Below are 20890 nucleotides of genomic sequence, written 5' to 3'. Positions count from 1 at the left end.
TCACGGCAGCCCTTGCAATCAAATCCAGTGGATCAAACACAAGGAATGAGGTCGTGATCACACTATAACTGGGATGAACCTTGAGAAACATTCTGCTAAGTGAAAACAAACAAACATAACATAACCCAGTCACAAAAGACCACACACGTTCTATGATCACATTCAGATGAAATTCCAGAATAGGGAAATTCAGAGATGAAAGTAGATTAGTGGTTGCTTATGGCTTCAAGGACTTGAGGGGGGGAGGGTGGGGAGTGGTCTTTTTTAAATCGAGTTGTGCTTATGTGTAAAATTGCTGTTAACATTCCTGAACAAGTTTCCTGTAGGTATATATTTCTTTTTTTTTTTTTTTAAGATTTTATTTATTTATTTGACAGCCAGAGATCACAAGTAGGCAGAGAGGCAGGCAGAGAGAGGAGGAAGCAGGCTCCTGCTGAGCAGAGAGCCCGATGCAGGGCTCGATCCCAGGATCCTGGGATCATGACCTGAGCCGAAGGCAGAGGCTTTAACCCACTGAGCCACCCAGGCGCCCCTATATTTCTAATTCTCTTGCACAGATGCCCAGGAGTGAAATTACTAGATCATCGTATAGATCTGTGTTTAATTTTACAAGAAATGCCAAATTGCTTTATATAGTAGTTGTGCCAGCTTATACTCTCAGAAGCGATACGTGACAGTTTCAGTTTCTCCACAGCCTTGTTAACATTTGACATCGTCTGTCTTTCACATTTTAATCATTCTGGTAGATACTTTGTACTTGCTATTGTGATTACTTTGTGTTTTTCTTGGTGACTTGAGGGCACATCATAATACCGTTTTTTTGTTTGTTTGTTTGTTTGTTTTTGTGGTTTTTTTTTAAGATTTTATTTGTCAGAGAGAGAGAGGGAGAGAGGGACCACAGGCAGACAGAGTGGCAGGCAGAGTCAGGGAGAAGCAGGCTCTCCGCTGAGCAAGGAGCTCCATGTGGGACTCGATCCCAGGACACTGGGATCATGACCTGAGCCGAAGGCAGCTGCTTAACCAACTGAGCCACCCAGGCGTCCCTCAGAATACCGTTTTTTACAAATGGGTAATTCCCAAATGCTTTTAGTCCCTGGCTAGAGGCCAATCAGTTGCTCTTCTTGAGCTGCTGGTTAAGCGCACACCCTAACTACCTCTCTCATTGGTCAGTCACACTCCAGGACACGGTATACCCACCCTAACTGCCCAGCACCAGGTACCAGACAACCAGGGACAGCCCCTCTTCCTCAGAGCCTGCTGAAATTATTCAAAGTGGCAGTCCTAAGCCTGCTTACCTTGCCTCTTTCTTTCTTCCCACAGAAAAAGCAATAAAAGTGCTTGCCCACTGTTCTCTTTTCTCCCGTGGCCTTCTGTGTGACACTGGCACTTTCCCCGAGCAATCCCGCGGGGCATGCTGTGTTCTCCCCTGGGAACTGTGAGTATAACAAATTGTAAAATTCTCCACTTTCTCTCTTTTGATCTGCATCGCCATACCTTACCCAAAGTAATATGGTTTAAACACTCATGATGTGAACTTTTTTTTCTTTGGGGTTTTTTTTTTGGCCATTTGTTATCTTTTGTGAAGTGTCTGTTCCTATCTTTTGCCCATTTTTTGGTTTTGATTTTCATCCTATTAAGTTGTTTGAGTTCTTTAGATATGTTAAAGAGAAGCCCTTTTTGGATGTATGTATTATAAATATTTCATGTTAGCCCATAACTTCATTCTCACTGTCCTAATGGTATCTTTTGATGCTAAGATTTTGATTTTTGGGAAGTTCAATTGATATATATATTTTTTAAGTTAGGGCTTTTTGTTTGCTCCAAGGTCGTAAGGATATTCTGCCATATTTAATTTTAGAAACTTCATAGTTCTTTTATCTTTGATTCACCTCAATTTAATTTGGGGGGATGCTGTTAGATATAGGTTGAGGTTAATTTTCCCAAGTTTATCACGTTATTTCAGCACCATTTTTTTTGAAAGAACTGTCCTTTCTTGCATTGAACCGCCTTGGAGTTTTTAAGGACAATCAAATGACTGTATGAATATAGGTCTATTTCTTGATCCTCTATTTTATTCCACTTATCAATTTATCATTATACCAACACCACATTGCCTTGATTGCAGCTTCAGAGTAAATTAGCTTGAGTTCCGATAGTATCAATCCCCCAGCTTTGTTCTTCTTTTAAAATACCCTAAAGTATTCTAAGTCCTTTGCATGTCCATATGTTTACAATCAGCTGAGCTATTTCTGAAGTGCCTGTTGGGATTTCAGTTCACTTCCACTAAACGTACAGTTCAATTTGAGGAAGATGGATTTCTAAACTCAGCCATAATTATGGCACATCTTTCCATTTATTTAGGTATTCTCTAGCTTTTCGCAGCAAAATTGTGTAATTTTCAGGTGTGTGTTTTGTTAAATTTATTCCTAAGTATTTTATGTTCTCTAAAAATGGAACTTTTCCCTTTTAAATTTCATTTTCATTTCTCTGCTGTAATATAAAAATTCAAATTGGAGGCATATATCATCCTTGAAACTATAAATCTTTCCCACAAAGAAAACTCCAGGTTCAGATGACTTTAATGTCAACTGGACCCAAGATTGAAGAAAGAAAGAATACGACACCAGTATCACTTTCAGAAAATAGAGAAAAAAGGAACATTTCCCATTTCAACTTAACACTGATACTAAAATCTGAGAAAGATATTATGAGGAAAAAAAAATCGTAGACCAAAATCAGTAATAAGCATAGACACAGGGGCACCTGGATGGCTCAGTGGGTTAAAGCCTCTGCCTTTGGCTCTGGTCATGATCCCAGGGTCCTGGGATCGAGCCCTGAATCGGGCTCCCTGCTCGGTGGGGAGCCTGCTTCCTCCTCTTTCTCTGCCTGCCTCTCTGCCTACTTTTTGTGATCTCTGTCAAATAAATAAAATCTTTAAGCATACACATAAAAATCTCCAAACCTTCCCCCCACCACAAACCCACAATTAGCAAAAGGAATTCAGCAGTATATATAAAGGATAATACGTCATGACCAGGTGGGGCCTAACCTAGGAATTCAAGGCTGGTATGACATTCTAAAATTAATCAAAGTAATTCACTATCTTAAGAGGGAAAGAAACCAAAAGATCATGTCAGTAGTTGCTTTTTATGTATTTGACAAAACTCGGTACGATTAATGATGACTCTCGATAAGCTACGAATGAAACAAAACTCTCCCAGTTTGAGAAGGGATATGTATGAAAACTATCATCTAACAGACACTTCGTCACAACTTATTTGATGGTTTTTCCCTACGGTCAGACACAAGTTGCTTCCATTCAACACCGTCCTGTTATGTGTATGTTATACGTATACATATAGTATTTAGCAAAACAAAAGCATTCCCATTGCACCCTCACCCCGTATTTCCCAGTCTACCCCCAAGAGTCAACTACTTCCCATCCTCTTGTTTGTTTTGAAATTCACTTCCATATTTCCAAAGTCTATGCTTTTGTTAATTCATCAGTTTCAGGTATTAGCTGCTACTGAATGGGAAAGATGAGGGCTTAATGTGTCTGAACAACCCATTCTCTTTTCTTTCTCTCATGCTGCTCAGTTTGCTCAGATAGAATCCTTCAGTTGCCTGCCTGGGGCTCTCACTTAAGGCTGTCTTCGGCACACGCGCCCTCTCTCATCCCCGCTTCAGGCCTGCCAGCCCAGGGACCCAAGGTCCAGCCTTTCCTGGAGTAAACCTCCAGCCAGGCTGGAGAAGGGGCGTGGGGCCTGGAATAACAACAGTTCGTTCTTTCACTGCAGGCCAGGTTCAAGTCCCACTTAGTGTATGAATTCTGATTTTTGTGTAGCCGTTCTGGTAGTCCATGTTTCCAGCCCTCCCCTTCAGAACGGGGCACCTGTCATCTCTCAAGTGTGAGAATCTGGTTGGGCTCCCCTGTAGCTCAGGCTCAGTTGGGTTCATGAGCAATTATCAGCCTCTCCCCAAAACTGTGTTGCTCCTGTGTCCTCTCTCCTCCTGTGTCCTTGTGAATGTCCATCTTGCTCTCTTCTCTCCTCTTATTTTAGTGAGTTCCGGGGAGAAGAAAGGGTAACGTCTCCACTCAACCCGTCATGCCCCTCTGCAGAAGAATCACCCCCATCTCCTCAAGGACCTGTGACTACTGTTTTTCCTTATACTTTCTTCCTAGCTCACCTTCAAATACACAGTGACATTCATGTATTTGTTCAACAAATATTAAGTGAAAGTCTACCATGTGTAAGCATTGGGACTTGAATTGTGATCAGGTCACGATCCCTCGCCTATAGGAGGTTCCAATTCGGAGGAGGGACAGGCAAGCAAGGGAGAAAGCCGAACGGGGCGTGAGTGCCAAGCAGAAAAGGTACATGGGGCCAGTGGAGCACAGAAGGGTTCCTTCCCACTTGAGGCATTAGGGAAGGCTGCCCAGAGGGACAGCCCTCAAGAGAGAATGGGAATTGGCCCAACCAAACACATTTGTGCCCCAACAAGACCATATAGAGGAGAGCCAGAGACAGTCACAAAACCCAGCCATCCCACCTCCTCTCCACGACCCTCATCACTACTCTTGGGGACTCTGCGGGGCTATCTCCTCATCCTTGATACTCCCTCTGAGTCTGAGGAAGGCAGGAATCACCAAAGACACAAATGGTCTTCTACCTACTCTAGGAAATGTGGGTGGCAAAATGTGCGGGGGCTTTACTTTGTGGTCAAGGGCCAGTCTGCGATTCGATTTCCGTTCTTTCCCCCAAATTTCTAAGGTCATGTGATTTGAATTCTTTGCTTCTCTCTCCAACTGTAACCCAGGCTTGTAGCTTACCCATTCATCTGTCAGGAGAGCAGGAGGGGACAGAACATCCTACTCATGGCCCAGTTTTCTCCAAAGGAGTGAAACTTTTAGGAAGAGACTGAACAGATTGAATCTTATATATTTATTGAGTAAACCAATCCTGGCTAAAGAAAAAAGAACACTAGGTTTGGGGACAGAAGTTGGGAGGTGAGAGAAGTCCCCTCCTCTCCCCTCCCCTTCCCCCACAGGGGCTGGGTCACTTATAAAACTCATGCTCCTGCTCATCCTTCTTGATGACGGTCTTGTACGCTTTCTCGAAGTCCTTTGCCAGAACAATGTAGCGGTTCTCACGGACTGCCAACATTCCACTCTGTTGAGGGATGACAGTTAAAATCTATTCCCCAGCCCTAGTGGTGGTGGGGGAAGAGACCAGGCCCCAAGCCCCAGGGAGACAACGTGGGACATGAGGATGGCAGCAGAGTGGTCTCAAAAAGAAAGGGTCTTCATACACCCCTGCCTGGATCCAGAGAGAAACCCTCACTCACCTCCTGACAGATGGAGTTGATATCAGCTCCCGAAATCTTATCTGGTCGGGCCACATCTGTGGCAGGTGAGTTAAGGAAACCATCCCCTGAATGAGAGGGTGAGTGCCTGGAACCAGAAGTCATCCTTGAGCTGTCTTTGTCACCACCCCCATCGTTGGACCCTGGTGTCCCGCCCTCACAGTGTGGGTCGCGGTGAAGGCAGAGGTGGTGATGAAGACCCAGTCCCCGCTCCCAACCGGGACCCTCCCCTCCCTTCTAGAGCAGGATACAATCTTCCAAGTCAACCTCCTCAGAGAGATTCATCTTGCTGGTGATAGTGGAGAAAATTAATCTCTTCTGGCGGCGATCAGGGAGTGGAAATTCGATTTTACGGTCAAGGCGTCCTGGCCGCAGCAGGGCAGGATCCAGAGTATCTGCTCTGTTTGTGGCCATGATCACCTGGCATTGGGGACAGACCAGCTCAGACCTCTGTGCCCCCCTATACCCTCCTTCCTGTCATGATACCTGCCCCCACACATGCCAACCTTCACCTTTCCCTAATTCCCATACCACACCTCCCCCTGTCCACCCTGAACCCCAAACCTTGACGTTAACGTTCTGGTCAAATCCATCCATTTGATTCAGTAGCTCCAGCAAGATTCTCTGAACCTCCCTGTCAGCTAGAGAGTGCAACACAGTCAGTCCTAGGCATCACGTACAAGCCTGCCCAAGACCCCAGGCCCTGCTGAGGCATCACTCACCCCCCGTCTGGGCGTCAAATCTCTTGGTGGCAATGGCGTCGATCTCATCGATGAAGATGATGGCAGGTGCGTTCTCCTTGGCCAGGCGGAACACATCCCGTACCATGCGGGGGCCCTCGCCCAGGTACTTCTGTACAAACTCTGAGCCCACGACCCGGATAAATGCAGCTGATGGCAGGATGACAAGGGGTAGATGAGGAAGGGCCTCCCACGGGGCCGTGCTGCTTTACTGAAACGGAGAATCCCCTGAAGACATCCCTTTCTTTGACACCCACTCCAAGTAACCCAGCCATTCTCTCATGCCCTGGGGCTGCGTCCCAGATCCTGCTGGGAGAACCAGCCATCTGCCCACACCCCACAGCAACCCAGCAGCCCAAATCACAAATCCTACCACAGATGTGTCGTTTTTGGCTCAACATTTAAATACCAGGACATCATTAAAAAAAAAAAAAAATGTATCTGTGCTTCAAAAGCCCATATGGAGGAAAACAGAGACATCTGTGGAATCTAAGACAGAAAAAACAAACCCCTGGATCTCCACATGTTGAAAAAAATCAGTGAGAAAAAAGAGATCTGTGGGGCGCCTGGGTGGCTCAGTTGTTAGGCGTTTGCCTTTGGGTCACATCATGATCCCAAGCTCGTGGGCTTGGGCCCCACATTAGGCTCCCTGATCGGGGGAGCCTGCTTCTCCCTCTCCCAGTCCCCCTTCTTGTGTTCCCTCTCTTGCGTCTCTTTCTCTGTCAAATAAATAGAATCTTTACACACACACACACACACACACACAAAAAGGAGATGCTGTTTATTCACTACGGTATCATACCAGCTCACCAAGAGCTTGGAGTTCTGCTTGGAATTCCATTCGGTATGGAAAAGGACCCACTTTTGAATATCATGCAAGAATCCGGGACCCCAAGCACATATTCTGATTAACCAGCAAGTGACAATGAGGTTGAAGACAGGCTTGTTCTGGGCCTCTCCTTTTGAACTTATTTCTTAAAGACTAACTTATTTGTTAACGACTAGATGTGGCTCTGCGAGGCATGGATCAACCCCCAGAACCCTCCTTTGAGCCACCTCAGGGAAGGGAGCCACACTGTCCACGATGCAGCCCTGTGGGTCTTCTGTCCTAACCAGGAGCCGTGCACTTGGCTGGCCTGCCCTGCCATGCCCTAACATCCAGCATCCACACCTGGCTCAAGGTGTCCCTCCTCTCCGATACCTCCATTACGTGCGGGCTTGCTCAACAGCAAACCTCAGGGTATTTAAACACATCCCAGTGTCTGCTTCGGTCACACATTTCTGTGGCTGCTCTGCAGGTGTCCATGCTGTTACCTGTGAAATCCCAACTTCTGAGCTCCCCGTATCTGACTCGGGCCTCAGTCTGTCGCCTTCCCCACACTCAGCTGCTGCAGTGCCCTGTCCCCCTGCCTCCCCTTCCCCATCCTCCCAATCTCTTGTACTGTGTTTCAGTGAAAATCTCCAGGTCACTGAATTATAGGACGTCCTACATTCACTCCGTCTTCCCCTGACGCCAGTCATGTGAGGGTCACCATTACCCACCCCACTCATGACCCAAGTGAGGAAATGGAAGTTGCTCCCGACCCCTCCCACTTGCCAACCCCTTCTAGTGAGTCAGTAAATCCGGTCAGTTCTGCCCCTTGATTCTACCTTCTCTCTCCAACCACCTCCAAGACCTTTGCCCAAGGCTACAACAGTCCTCCCGATGACTCCAAAGTCTTCTGATTGGCTGTCAGATTTCTCCTCCCTCCAGTTCACATCCACCTGCCAGGATCATCTTTCAAAAAGCTAATCTGATCATACCACTTCTCTAATGGGGTGGCCACTGGCCACATGTGGCTGCTGGGGAAACGGAAATGTGGCTCCTCCAAAATGAGATAAGCTGTCAATGTGAAATACTCATTGGACTTCCAGAGACTTAGCACAAACAAGTGCAAAATACTTCCTAAATGTCCACATAAAGAAAACAAGGTACATACATACAATGGAATATTATTTGGCCTTAAAAAGGAATTCTGTTTTGACACGTGCTCCAGCATGGATGAGCCCTGAAGACAAGAGGTTAAGTGAAAAAGCCCGTCATCAAAAGATGAATGTTTTAGGATTCATCTACTTCTATGAGATACTCATATATGACAACCACATTCATCGCCGCTGAATGCAGAATAGAGGTTATCAGGTTTGGGGGCAAAGGGGTCTGAAGAAACACGGAGTTAGCATCTAATGGATACAAGTTTCAGTCTGGGACGACGACCAAGTTCTGGAAATGGGACAGTGGTAGAGGTTGTGAAGCACTGTGAATGTTTTTAATACCACTGAATTGTATACTTAAAAATTGGTTAAAATGGTAATTTTTGTTACATATATTTTACTATAGTAAGTAATAGAAAAAAATCTCAAATTTTGTATCTGCTACCTGTTTGAATAATGGTATTTTGAGGATAATTGTTAAATAAGATTTAATAGGTTCACCTATTTCTTCTAACTTATTTTTTTAAATGGGTACTTAAAATTCTTAAATTCTAGATGCGGCTTGGGTCGTATTTCTATTGACCCCTGCCTGTCTAAAGCCACCCTGCTCTGAGGACAATGTGCAAAATCTGAGATTCACGCTGAGACTGTATTTACAACCTTTCTGGGTTCTCCACTCTCACCCTTGGGGATCTGCCAAGTACAGCCCTCCTTCAGCCAGGCCCCCAACATTGGCTGAGCAAGTACCACAGTGAGGTTACTGGGCAGGCACTGGAAACTGGGAAAGAACCAACGTATGAGGTCCTGCCCTTGTGGAGTTTAGTCATGGTCTGCTCACGACTCACTTAATAAAAGTTCTTTCCCACCCTGGGCCTTTGCACATACTACTCCCGGATGCTCCCTCCCAGCTGCATGCCCAACAAATCGCTCATGCCTCCCTTCTTCTGGGAAGCCCCACCTGAGAGGCACAGGCTCACGGTCCTGTAAGGGCAATCCCATTCTCTCCCTGCTTCCCCGGGCTATCTGCTGCTTGGCAGACTGCTAGCATTCAACCTCCCCTGTAACTGTGAGCCCCTCGCTCACTCCTTTTGGCTACAGGGCCTCCCTATTATTCCTGGGACACTAAGCACGTTCCTGCCTCCCCCAGACATCCTCAGGACTCACTCCCGCACGTCTTTTAGGTCTTTATGTAAACGTCTCCTCATAAATGTCTTCGGCGACCCCAGTTCTGCCATGCAAAGTGGCAGCCACACTATTCTCTATCCCCTGGTCCCGCTTCTTCTCATCGCACGTTCGGTGATCTATAATCTGCTCACCTGTTTATCTGTTCAAGTACATCCTCAACTAAGACATCACCTCCACAAAGAAAGCAAACTTTGTTCACTGCCATGGCTCCGTCACCTAGAACGCGGCTTGGCACACATTAAGTACTCAATAAATAGTAAGTGAATGACTGAATTCTAAGTGTTCCTTTTTCTTTTCCCCAGCCACACTGGGAGATTCTCCAACAAAGGGAACATGTCTGAGCTCAGGGCCTGGGAGAGCAGAAGTCCCAGGAACCTCTAAGCAAATGAACGTTCGTGACAATGGCTGACATTTCTTGTCCGCTCTCTACGTGCCAGGTATGGTTCTAGCTTTATATTGATTTAATCCTCTGAGTAACCCAGACAGGTAGGAAACGGCAGTCAGAGAGAGACTAACTTACTGAGTAGTGACATACACGAGCTTACGTAAATGGTTGTAGGGGAGGCAGATCTCAAACGCACTCAGCCTAGCCCAGAAAACCCACTGCTTAACCACTGCCTCCTACTGCCCCTCAGCTCCCATTTTAGGATTTTAAGATTTGCTGAGCCCAATCATCGGCTTTACAAACAGTAACACAGTGACCTTCAGACATTTTTGTCTGGAACCGACGATAAGAAATACGTAAGAATTACGTGTATAAGAAAAAGAACACGTCCATAAACAACCATAAGCGTGTGTGTGTGTGCAACAGGTTTCTACAAAGTCATATGAGCTCCTACTATGTGGGATGGACTCTGATGTTTCCGGTTTCACTTCCTTAAATGCTGGTTGTAACCCATGAATTCGAACTCACGGTTACTGATGGGTGACAACCCACTGAGAGGTAAGTCTTCTGTAAGACAAGGGAACTGAGCACAAGGCAGTGAAACGGCCTCCCCAGGATGGCACAGCAGTAAGAGTCACCCTGGGGCTTTGACCCCACAGCCCCCATTCTTAATCACCACACCTCGTCACTTCCTGGGGAAGATGAGAGAGCAGGGGCCGAGGTCCCGAAAGCCCAGAAGGCCACAGCTCCAGGGAGGGGCCCAGCGGCTCACCTGTCGTGTGATGAGCCACGGCCTTTGCCAACATGGTCTTCCCACAGCCAGGTGGGCCGTACATGAGGACACCTCGGGGAGGGTCGATGCCGATCTGAAGCGCGGAGGCAAGGAAGGATGAGCCAGGGAGTCCCAGCGCCAACTCAAGGCCCAGGGCGGGGGGCCCCTCCCAGTCCCTCACCTGCTTATAGAGCTCGAAGTGTGTAAGAGGGAGCTCCACGGCCTCCCGCACCTCCTGCTTTTGGATGTCCATGCCCCCGATGTCTGCATACATCACGTCTGGCTTCTGGTCTGGTGGGAGAGCAGAGCAGGGGCTCCCAGCCTGGCCTGCAGGGTCCCCTCAGGCCCACCGGCCCCGGGCTCCCACTCCCACCTGAGGTGAGCATCATGATGCTGCTGTCGGCCTCGGGCGGCAGCACGTCCACCAGGGCGTTGCTGTGTTTGTGGAGGGCCACCGAGGCGTTCGGCTTGAGCAGCTCCCGGTCAATGGTGCTCAGGATGCGCACGTAGTAGTTGGAGCCTTTGGGAGACAGGAGGTGGGGGCGGGGCAAGTCAGAAGTGCCCAGAACCTCAGAACCATCTCCTTCCCTAAACCCCGCAGTTGTAGCCTCCAGGCCACTGGACTCAGACCCAGAATGGCCCTCCTGGCCTCTAGTCTTGCATCACCCTGGCCATCCCCACATTCATGATGAAAGTTTCCTTGTCCGTCTTCAGCCCCGACAGTCTCGCGAGCTCCAGCCCTAGCTGAGCAGCAGCCTCCTGGACTGTGTCCCCCGTACGTCCCCAGGGTCTCCCTCACTCACTGGGTTCCAATGTGGTCTCAGTATCTTCTCTCAAACTGTGCTGCTCCTCCTGGGTCCCCGTCTCAGGGAGGCCCGTGGTCCCTAGTCACCAGCCAGAGTCCCAAGCCTCATTCTGGACCTTTCTCCCCTGCCCTCCACAGCCCATCAGTCCCTATCCAATTCCCCTCAGCCTCCCTAATGTCTCCAACCAACCTCCTCTCCTTCCTCACAGAATCCCCTGATTTAGCCTTCTGCTCCCACCTAAGTCTCTGCACCAGACTCCTCCCTGCTTGCCCAGCCCCCATCGACCTTCTGCTCTTATGGCGGTGATATACACCTCTGTCCAGCATCAGTCTCTCTCCTGACCTTCAGACCTGGCTGTCTAGCAGCCTCACAGACCCCTCCCCATGAGGTCCGAAACTGCCCGCACTGCCTCCCTCCAAACCTACTCTTCTGCCCATGTCAGCATCTCAGGGACAGCCCCATTGTCCCCCTAAGTCCTACAGGTCCAAGACATAAGCCTCATTCCAGGTTATCTCCCTCCCTTCACCACTTCCCCTCCAGCCCAACAGTCCAATTCCAGGCCCAGTTATACACCTTTCCCCACCCTTCCAGAACATGCTTGGCCCGCAGGAGTAGAGGCCAAAAGCAGGAAATGACAGACAGCACACAGAGATAACACCCATCATGAGGGCAGGGCCTGAGCCCGTGTTAACAACAGCAGCTACCACATACTGAGCCCTTCCAGAGCCCAATCCCTTCACACTTCACCCATGGTTGCAGGTCCCAACTCAGTAACTGTCATGAAATCAATTTAGAGGATCACATCCCGAACACGGTTTAAGACAAAACCAGACTAGAACGGAATGGGAAACATCAGAGTACGTGACACACAGTAAGGCTAAATATCATTGGCCGAGACTTCCAGTATGTATACGTATGCCACTGACCCTTGAACACTGCAGGGGTTAGCAGCACAGACCCGCCAACCAACTGAAAATCCAAACATAACTTGACTCCCCCAAAGCTCGACTACTAATAACCGTCGACCAGAAGCCTTACCGATACCGTAAACAGTCAATTAACACGTGTTTTGTATGTTTTACCTATTATGTACTATAGCCTTACAGTAAAGGTAGAAAAAAATGCAATTGAGTGATTCGCAAGAAAATACGTTTACAGTACTGTACAGTATTTATCCAAAAATCCGTGTGTAAGACCCACACAGTTCAAACCTGTGTTGTTCAAAGGTCAGCTGTACATGTAGGTACATACATATACACAAACACATACACACATATACACACACATACACATATTCACAAAACATACACACGTAGAGAGAGAATGTGAAATATATGTCTACTCTTGTATCAAAGTTAGAAAAACACCATTACGTTGCTTTGCCTATTCGCTCTTCTAAGACTCCAGCACACTTCCTGGTCCGTGACCGGAAAGAGTTCACCGACACTGAACAAACAGATGAGCGAATGAGGTGCCCCCTACCCACCCACCCGCCCGCGCACCTGTGGTGGAGCCCACAATGGCTGTGTTCTGATCCACAGCCTCCAGAAACTGCCCGATGACCAGTGGGATGCTCTGGATCCGCTTCACCTCTTCCTGGGCGTGGAGGAATTCCTTCTTCAAGTTCTTCTGCTCATCCTTGATGTACTCCTCCTGCACCTCGAGGAACTCCAGCTCTTGCTGCAGCTTCTGTGAGTGGAGAGGGGTAAGGCAGACGGCTGGCTCTGGCCCTGCTGAGCCAGGCGGGAGTGGAAGGTCTGGGGGAGTATGGCGTGCTGGGCCCTGTGCAGGGTCCAGACTCGGGGTGACGGTACCTTGTAGCGGCTGTACAGGTCCTCCAGGTCCTCGGGCTCAGGCCCCAGGAAGGAAAGGCCAGTCTGGGGCCGTGACACAGACAGTGCTGGGATCTCATCCTAGAACAAGGGAGAAAACTCGGGCTGGAAGAGCATCCCCCCATGAAAGGATCTAGAGCATCCTCCCCACTCCACCATGAACCACCTGAGGCTCCTGGCATCATTCAGCCCCTCTAAACAGACCCTACAAGCCTCTCAGCCCCCTAAATGGGCTCCTGATGTTACCCATCCCCAGGGTCACCTGACTCCCAACGAGGGCCTAAAGGTCACATCAACTCCTTACTGGACTCCAAGGCCTCTTAGCCCCTCAACAAGTTCCTCATATCATAAGGCTATCTCATTAGAGGCTGTTAAAGTCACTTTCGAACATTCCAACAATACCCAGTTTTCCCCAAAACATCCCTCATGTCACAAAACCCGAACTCACATGAGGTCCTTATGTCATCCAGTTCCCTAGGTCGGCCGCAAACATCACGCGGCCAGACCACTGATATTATGTAGCCCCCCCAACACCAGCCAAGCCCCTAAGGTCTGTCAGCTCCCACGCCCACGTTGAGACATCATTCCGCCCACGGCCAAGGCCCTATCACTCACACCCCGACACATCCGCAGCCCCGCCGGGCCACAGATGTCACTAAGCACTCCTGGCTAGCCCCCGAAATCATTCCGTGCCAAAGAATCCGGAACGTCACTCATTCCTGCAGCCGCGCGTTCTGAGCCCTACTGCCCTCCTAACATCATTCAGCCACCGAGCCAGGCCTCGGGGCGGCACAGAGCTCTCCACCGCGGCCTTCAGAACCAGCCAGACCTGGGCCGGAATTCCCGCAGCCACTCAGCACCCCGCTCAGGTCGGCCTCGCCCTCTCCCCGCGAGCCTGGCCCCACCGGACCTGAGCTTTCTCCACCAAGATGCCTATTTCCTCCATAGTGACCAAGCCGGCCTCTGTGTGGCCCAGCCAGATCTAGTCACCGCTTCCGCCGACGCTACCGGAAGACTAGGGCCTCAGTGGGTTCTGGGAAACGTAGTTTAAGATGTCGCTAGAGCGGGCTGGATGGGCCGCAAAGGATGGAGGGAAGGGAAGCCTTCGTCCTCGACTCCGCCCCCAAGACAGGCCCACGCGTCCTCCTTACCCGGGGTTGGGATAGTGCGCTTGCGCAGTAGTGCGTGGAGGCAGGGCCTCGAGCGGCGTCTGCGCGGGTTTTTTCTCACCAGCAGGGGGCTCTGCCTCGTTGATTTTTCAATTGAGGAACTCGCAGATCCGTTAGGGAGAGCTTGGTGACCAAGTGCTGGTGGCTCTCCAGCCGCATTTACTAGCGGGGCTGGAGATGCTCTGGGCGAGGTTCCCCAGAGGGGTTCCTTTAGGAGATATAACTGTGGGCTGCGTCCGAGGATCGCTCGTCGCGTGGGGGCAGGAAGCACCGGGCGCCACCCTTGGGGTTGATGTGCTGTGGGCCAGGGCCTAATGCTGGAGAAAGAATTCTTGAGATGTTTTTGGTGGAAGAAGGTGCTTTATTATAGTAGGGGGACAGGACCCGTGGGCAGGAAAAGCTGCAGTTGTGTTTGTGGGGAGTGACGGATTAAATACCTTCTATTTTGGGGTAGGGGCGGGCTAAGGATAGAGTAAGTCTCTAAGGAATTTGGAAGTAAAGATTTCAGGACCTTGAGGGGCTAGGTGCTGCTAAGATAAGATTATTTACTAATACCTTGTAAAACATCAGTCTTGAGGCTCTTCAGATGTGTATCAGTGGACTCTATGCTCAGAAGGTCATTGCAAATACATCTTGGAGAGTGGTTATAGCGATCAGAAAAAGTGATACTAACAGGAGCAAAACGATGGTGGTAAAGCAATAGAGGTAGTCCTTGAGAGAGCTTGAGAGGAATTCCACCCCGGGAATTCAAGACTCAGCAAAGTCTGGCCTGGTTTCTTTTTCTCCCATCAAGAGTGAGAAGCCCAAGCCTATGTTATAGATTAGCAGTGAATCAGGTAAAAACACAGTCAGGGCTGGAGAAAATGAAGCAGCCGTGCCAGGCGTTGGGTTGCGAGGGAGACCTGCAGATCTATGCACCCCAGGCCCTGCCTAAGTCATAGGTACCTCAACTCACTGAATCTTGACAGTATCTTCCCTTTGACAGAGAACGGAACAGGCTCAGAGCTTTGAAGCTACTTGTCTGTCACAACACTCACAGCATGGAGCCCCGGATCTGTCTGTCCCCACAGCCCGGGCAGGCTTCTGGCCCCGGGGATACATGGCTCAGTGTTTGATAAGTAAACATTTTATTGAAGTATAAATACAGAGAAGTCTACACATCATTAGTGTGCCATTCAATGGCTTTACACAAAGTGAACACACCAGTATAACTAATACCCAGATCAAGATACCAAACATTAGGTGCCCCCAGGTGCCCCCCACAGGTTCTTTTCCTGCCACGCCATCACCTCTGAAAGTTTTTCCTTTTCTGACCTCTGGCCACCTGGATTACTTTTGTCCGTTTCCATTCATGTGGCACGTACTGTGTATTTGGCTTCTTTTTTACCGAAATCACGTTTGTGACGTCCAAATTGCACAGAGGAATAGTTACTTCATTTTCATTTCTGTCTGCTTTCTGTTGTGTGAATATGCCTCAAACTGAATATTTTCCTGCTTGGGGTTATTCGCGTGCTGTGAACATTCTCATCCATTTCTTCCATAGACATTTGGGTATATCCCAAGGAGTAGAATTGCTGGTCAAAAGGCGGGTGTGTGTTTGGTTTTAGTAGACCCTGTCAGACTCTCCTAACTTGCACTCCCACCACTTGCGCACACACTTGATACTGTCTCTTTCAATTCCTTTTTTTCCATTCTGGTGGGTGTGCTGAGGGTTGTCACACCAGACGCCGTTTGTGCACTTTTCGCTGGCACTTTCCAAACTCAGAATCCTTAGAACACCCTCAGAGGTGGATTTGCTATTCCTCGTTTTACAGATGAGGCAACAGACTCAGACAGGGGAAAGTCACTTCCATGAAGTCACAGAGAAAATTAGTGGCTCCTGCTCGGTGCCAGCCCTGTGCTAGGGGGACCCAGAAGTCAATCAGATCTGGCTCCTGCCTTCTTTCTTTCAAATCCCAGGACTTTTATTTCCATTTTTAAAAATGGAAACAATGATGACAACTACTCCTCTGTTCTTTCTCTGCATTGACAGCTCTTAGTTCTGTCTTCCATATTTCTGTCTCCTGCAAAAGGTATCCCAATTTCTGCTTGAGTCTTAGAATCTATCTCTTCAAACAAGGACTCATCATCTCTGTCCTTGCCTCTTGTTCCCTAGCTTCCCAGTTTCCAGACATCAGACTCAAACCTATGTGAGAGCCTTGCCTTTACTCCCCCAACCCCTGTCAAACCATCACCGAGCTCTCTCTGCCATCTTTGGCAATGAATCCCTTTGGAGTTTTATGGATAATAATTATAAGTAACCATTTCCTGAACACAGACTGGGTACCTGACTCTTCGCTAAAACATTTTATTGTATTATCTCATTCAATCCTCACAACCTTATGAAGAAGGTAGTAAAAGTAACCAATATTTATACAGACTCTTTACTTTTACTACCTGCTTCGTAAGGTTGTGAGGATTGAATGAGATATTACAATAAAGTGTTTTATACACATCATCTGATTTAATGTCCTATTAAAATGGGATTTGAAATGGAAACTGTTGTCTTACTTCCTACTTCCTCATTTCTGATATAAGATACCAGACTCAGGGAGGTGAAGTCGTTTGGCCATAGCATGCATAGCATGCATAGCATTCCACAGCATGGAAATAGTAGAGCTGGTATTCAAATCAGAACCTGGGCTCTTAACCTGACCTGATAGTTATTGTTTGGATTTGCAAATGATCTTCAACAAGCAAGGTAGTCATTCTCAAGCAGGAGGAAATCGCATCCTTTAGGGAGTAAAGCTAGACCCACTTTTACCTTATTTTAACATTATGACCCTTCCTCCCATTTTCCAGTGAAGAACTACCCATCTAGATCATTTAACAGATGGGTAAACTAGAACGAGGATCAGGCCAACTGACTAAAATTTCTTCCTCCTGGGTCAAGTCCAGGGCTTTCTTCCTCTAAACTACACTGCCTTCGGACACAGGTCCTGGGCAGCTCTTGTGTTTAGTGACGGCAGTTGACCCAGATCTGGGTCTTCAGAGCCCCGTGTGAGGCTGGGTGCATAGGGGAGCTAGCAGCCAAGTAAGTAAAGACTGCGGGGCTGGCAGAGAACCTATTCCTCATCTATAGAGGTCAGCTGAACTCCAGCCACGACCGCCGTGCCAAAATGTGGGCCCACGGTTGCCAGATCTGATGTTTCAAGAAAGTCAAGAATGGAGATTTTCAAGTGAAATCTTCTAATTTTTAAATCTTGACAATAACTTCAAACACTTAAAAACACCATGCCACAGGGTGCCTGGGTGGCTTGGTCCGTTAAGCAGCCAGGTCTTGATCTCAGGGTTGTGAGTTCAAGCCCCACAGTTGGCTCCATGCTGGGTCCGGAGCCTACTTAAAACAAAAACAACCACGCACCATGCAGGTCAAAGTGGGCTTCATACAACAGATAGATGACCCCTGGTCTAGGTTCATCCTGTCCCCAGCATTGCCATCAAAGCCCAGGAATGAAAGGTTTTATTTAGTCCCAGGGTGGAAGTGGAGGGAGGATCTGAAACATTGAAAAGGCAGCAAGAATAGGAGGTAAAGGATGAATAAGGATGAAACTCAGGGAAAAGCAAGTGTAAATCTCTAGCAATAGCTTATTTGTTAAATAAACTGACCATCTTTTGTTATGGACTATGACTCAGTTTTTAAAAGTGGGGTAAAATATTTAACAGTATACCATGTGGTCACAAAATATGTAATACCTAAAAGAAAAAAGAGATGACAAAACAATAAGTATAAGCCCTTTTAAAAATCTTTCTCTTTGGGGACACCTTGGTCGCTCAATTGTTAAGTGTCTGCCTTCAGCTCAGGTTATGATCCCAGGGTCCCGAGATCCAGACCCCATGTCAGGCTCCCTGCTCAGCGGGAAGCCTCCTTCTCCTTCCCCCACTCCCCCCCTGCTTGTGTTCCCTCTTTCACTGTCTCTCTCTCCCTGTCAATTAAGTAAAATCTTTTTAAAAAAGTACATACCTTAATTTAAAAATACTTTATCGCTGAAAAATGTTAACTATCATCTGAGCTTTCAGTTAGTCATAACCTTTTTTGCTGGTGGAGGGTCTTGCCTTGACGTTGAGTGCTGCTGACTGATCAGGGTGGTGATTGCTAAAGGTTGTGGTAGCATGGCAATTTTAAAATAAGACAGCACTGGGACACCTGGGTGGCTCAGTTGGTTAAGCCACTGCCTTCGGCTTGGGTCATAATCCCAGGGTCCTGAGATCGAGTCCTGAATCGGGCTCCTTGCTCAGTGGGGAGCCTGCTTCTCTCTCTGCTTCTGCCTGCCACTCTGCCTGCTTGTGCTCTCTCTCTCTCTCTCTCTGACAAATAAATAAATAAATAAAATCTTTCTATAAACAAATAGAATAGAATAAAACAGCATTGAAGTTTGCTGCATCAATTGACTCTTTCTTTCAGGAACAGTTTCTCTGTAGCATATGAGGCTGTTTGATAACATTCACCTGCAGTAGAACTTTCAAAACGGAAGTCAGTCCTCTCAAATTCTGCTCCTGCTTTATCAACTATGTTCATTTAACATCCTAAATCCCGTCATTTCAACAATGTGCACACCATCTTCACCAAGAATAGGTTCCATCAGAAGAAACCATTTTCTTTGCTCATTTCCAAGAATCAGCTCCTCATCTGTAAAACTTTGATCGTGAGATCGCAGCAATCCAGTCCCGTTCTCAGGACCCACTTCTGATTTCAGTTCTCTTGCTGTTTCCAGAACATCTGCGGTGACTTCCCCCACTGAGTCTTGGATTTCTCAAACTCATCCATAAAGATTGGAATCAACTTCTTGCAAACTCCTGTTCATGTTGCTATTTTTACTTCTCCCCAGGAATCACAGATGTTCCTGATGGAATCTAGAATGGTGAATCCTTTCCAGAAAGTTTTCAGCTTGCAGCACTAGCCTTATGAAATGTTTTTCTTAAATAACAAGACTTGAAAGACAAATGACTCCCGAACCATGAGCTGCAGAATGGATGTGGTGTCAGCAAATATGAAAACAACATAAATCCCACTGTCTGTCTCCTTCAGAGCTCTTGGGTGACCAGATGCATAGTCTGTAAGCAGTGGTGTTTGGAAAGGAAGCTGCTGCTGCTGCTGCTGCTGCTGCTTCTTTTGGCTGAGCAGCAGGTCTCAGCAGTGGGCTTAAACCATTCTGCAGACCGTGTTGTAAACAGATGTGCGGCCATCCAGGCTTGGCTGTTCCATGTACAGAGCTCAGGCAGAATAAGATGGGGCATAACTCGTTCAGGCCTTGGGATCTTCAGAACAGTCCGGGAGCACGGGCTTCCACCGAAGTCACCAGCTGCATTCCCTCTACCGGGAGAGTCAGCCAGCCTGTCCTTCCAAGTTTGAAAGCCAGGCATCGACTTCACCTTCCTCCAATAAAAGGCTGTCTTTGTCTGTATTGAGAATTCGTTTGTGATAGCCACCTACGTTAATGGTTTTTGCTAGATCTGGGTAATTGGTGGCGGCTTCTATACCAGCCCCTGCTGGTTCACCTTGCACTTCTATGTCATGGAGATGGCTTCTTTCCTTGAACCTCAGGAACCAGTCTCTGCTGGCGTCAAACTTCTCTTCTGCAGCTGCCCTATCTCTCTCAGACTTCATGGAACTGAAGAGTCCTTGAGGCCTTGCTCTGGATTAGGCTTTGGCTTAAGGGAATGTTGTGGCTCATCTGATCCTTGAGTCGGACCCCTGAGACTTCCTCCATATCAGCAATAAGGCTGTTTTGCTTTCTTAGAATTCATCTGTTCACTGGAGTAGCGCTTTTAATTTTCCTCAAGAACTTTTCCTTTGCGTTTACAACTTGGCTAACTGTTTGGCTCAAGAGACTGAGCTTTTGGCTTATGTTGGTTTTCGACATGCCTTCCTCACTAAGCTTAATTATTTCTAGCTTTGCATTTAAAGTGAGAGATGCGGGACTCTTCACTTGAACACCTAGAGGCCATTGTAGGATGGGTCACTGTTCTGTGTGGGCAGGGTTCATGGTGACCCCAAACAATTTTATTTATTTTTATTATTTTTTAAAGATTTTATGTATATATTTGATAGAGAGAAAGCATAAGTAGGCAGAGCAGCAGGCAGAAGGAGAGGGAGAAGCAGGCTCTCTGCTGAGCAGGGAGCCCAATGCAGGGCTTGATCCCAGGATCCTGGGATCCTGGGATCATGACCTGAGCCAAAGGCAGCTGCTTAACCGACTGAGCTACACAGGTGTCCCAAAACAATTTTAAGAGTAACATCAAAGGTCACTGATCAGATTATCATATCATTATATGATATCATTATATCATAACAGATATAATAATGAAATTTTTTTAGGGGTGCCTTGGTGGCTCAGTGGGTTAAGCCTCTGCCTTCAGCTCACATCATGGTCCCAGGGTTTTGGGATCGAACCCCACATCGGGCTCTCTGCTCAACGGGGAACCTGCTTCCCCCTCTCTCTCTGCCTGCCTCTCGGCCTACTTGTGATCTCTCTCTCTGTCAAATAAATAAATAAAATCTTTTTAAAAAAGAAAAATTTTTAAATATTGTAAGGATTACCCAAGTATGACACAGAGACATGAAATGAGCAAGTGTTTTGGGAAAACGGAGGCAGTAGATTTGTTCAGTGCAGGGTTGCCCCAAAC

At 47.7% G+C, this 20890-nt stretch overlaps 1 protein-coding gene across 1 annotated transcript; it reads right to left on the bottom strand.

The window, feature by feature from the left end:
• Window positions 1-4931: 4931 nt before the first annotated feature.
• PSMC4 (proteasome 26S subunit, ATPase 4) lies at window positions 4932-14079 on the bottom strand. Its single transcript, XM_045989259.1, has 11 exons — window positions 13966-14079; window positions 13038-13136; window positions 12726-12912; window positions 10791-10937; window positions 10599-10708; window positions 10418-10511; window positions 6087-6254; window positions 5929-6005; window positions 5616-5784; window positions 5347-5402; window positions 4932-5171 (listed from the first exon to the last, which is right to left on the bottom strand). The coding sequence occupies exons 1-11, from the start codon at window positions 13999-14001 to the stop codon at window positions 5058-5060; spliced, it is 1257 nt and encodes a 418-aa protein (XP_045845215.1). The 5' UTR covers window positions 14002-14079; the 3' UTR covers window positions 4932-5057.
• Between the last annotated feature and the right edge of the window lie 6811 nt (window positions 14080-20890).

This window comes from Meles meles, chromosome 19, assembly GCF_922984935.1.
Source record: "Meles meles chromosome 19, mMelMel3.1 paternal haplotype, whole genome shotgun sequence".
NCBI classification, from domain to species: domain Eukaryota; kingdom Metazoa; phylum Chordata; class Mammalia; order Carnivora; family Mustelidae; genus Meles; species Meles meles.
This window is presented reverse-complemented; position numbering and strand designations above follow the sequence as displayed.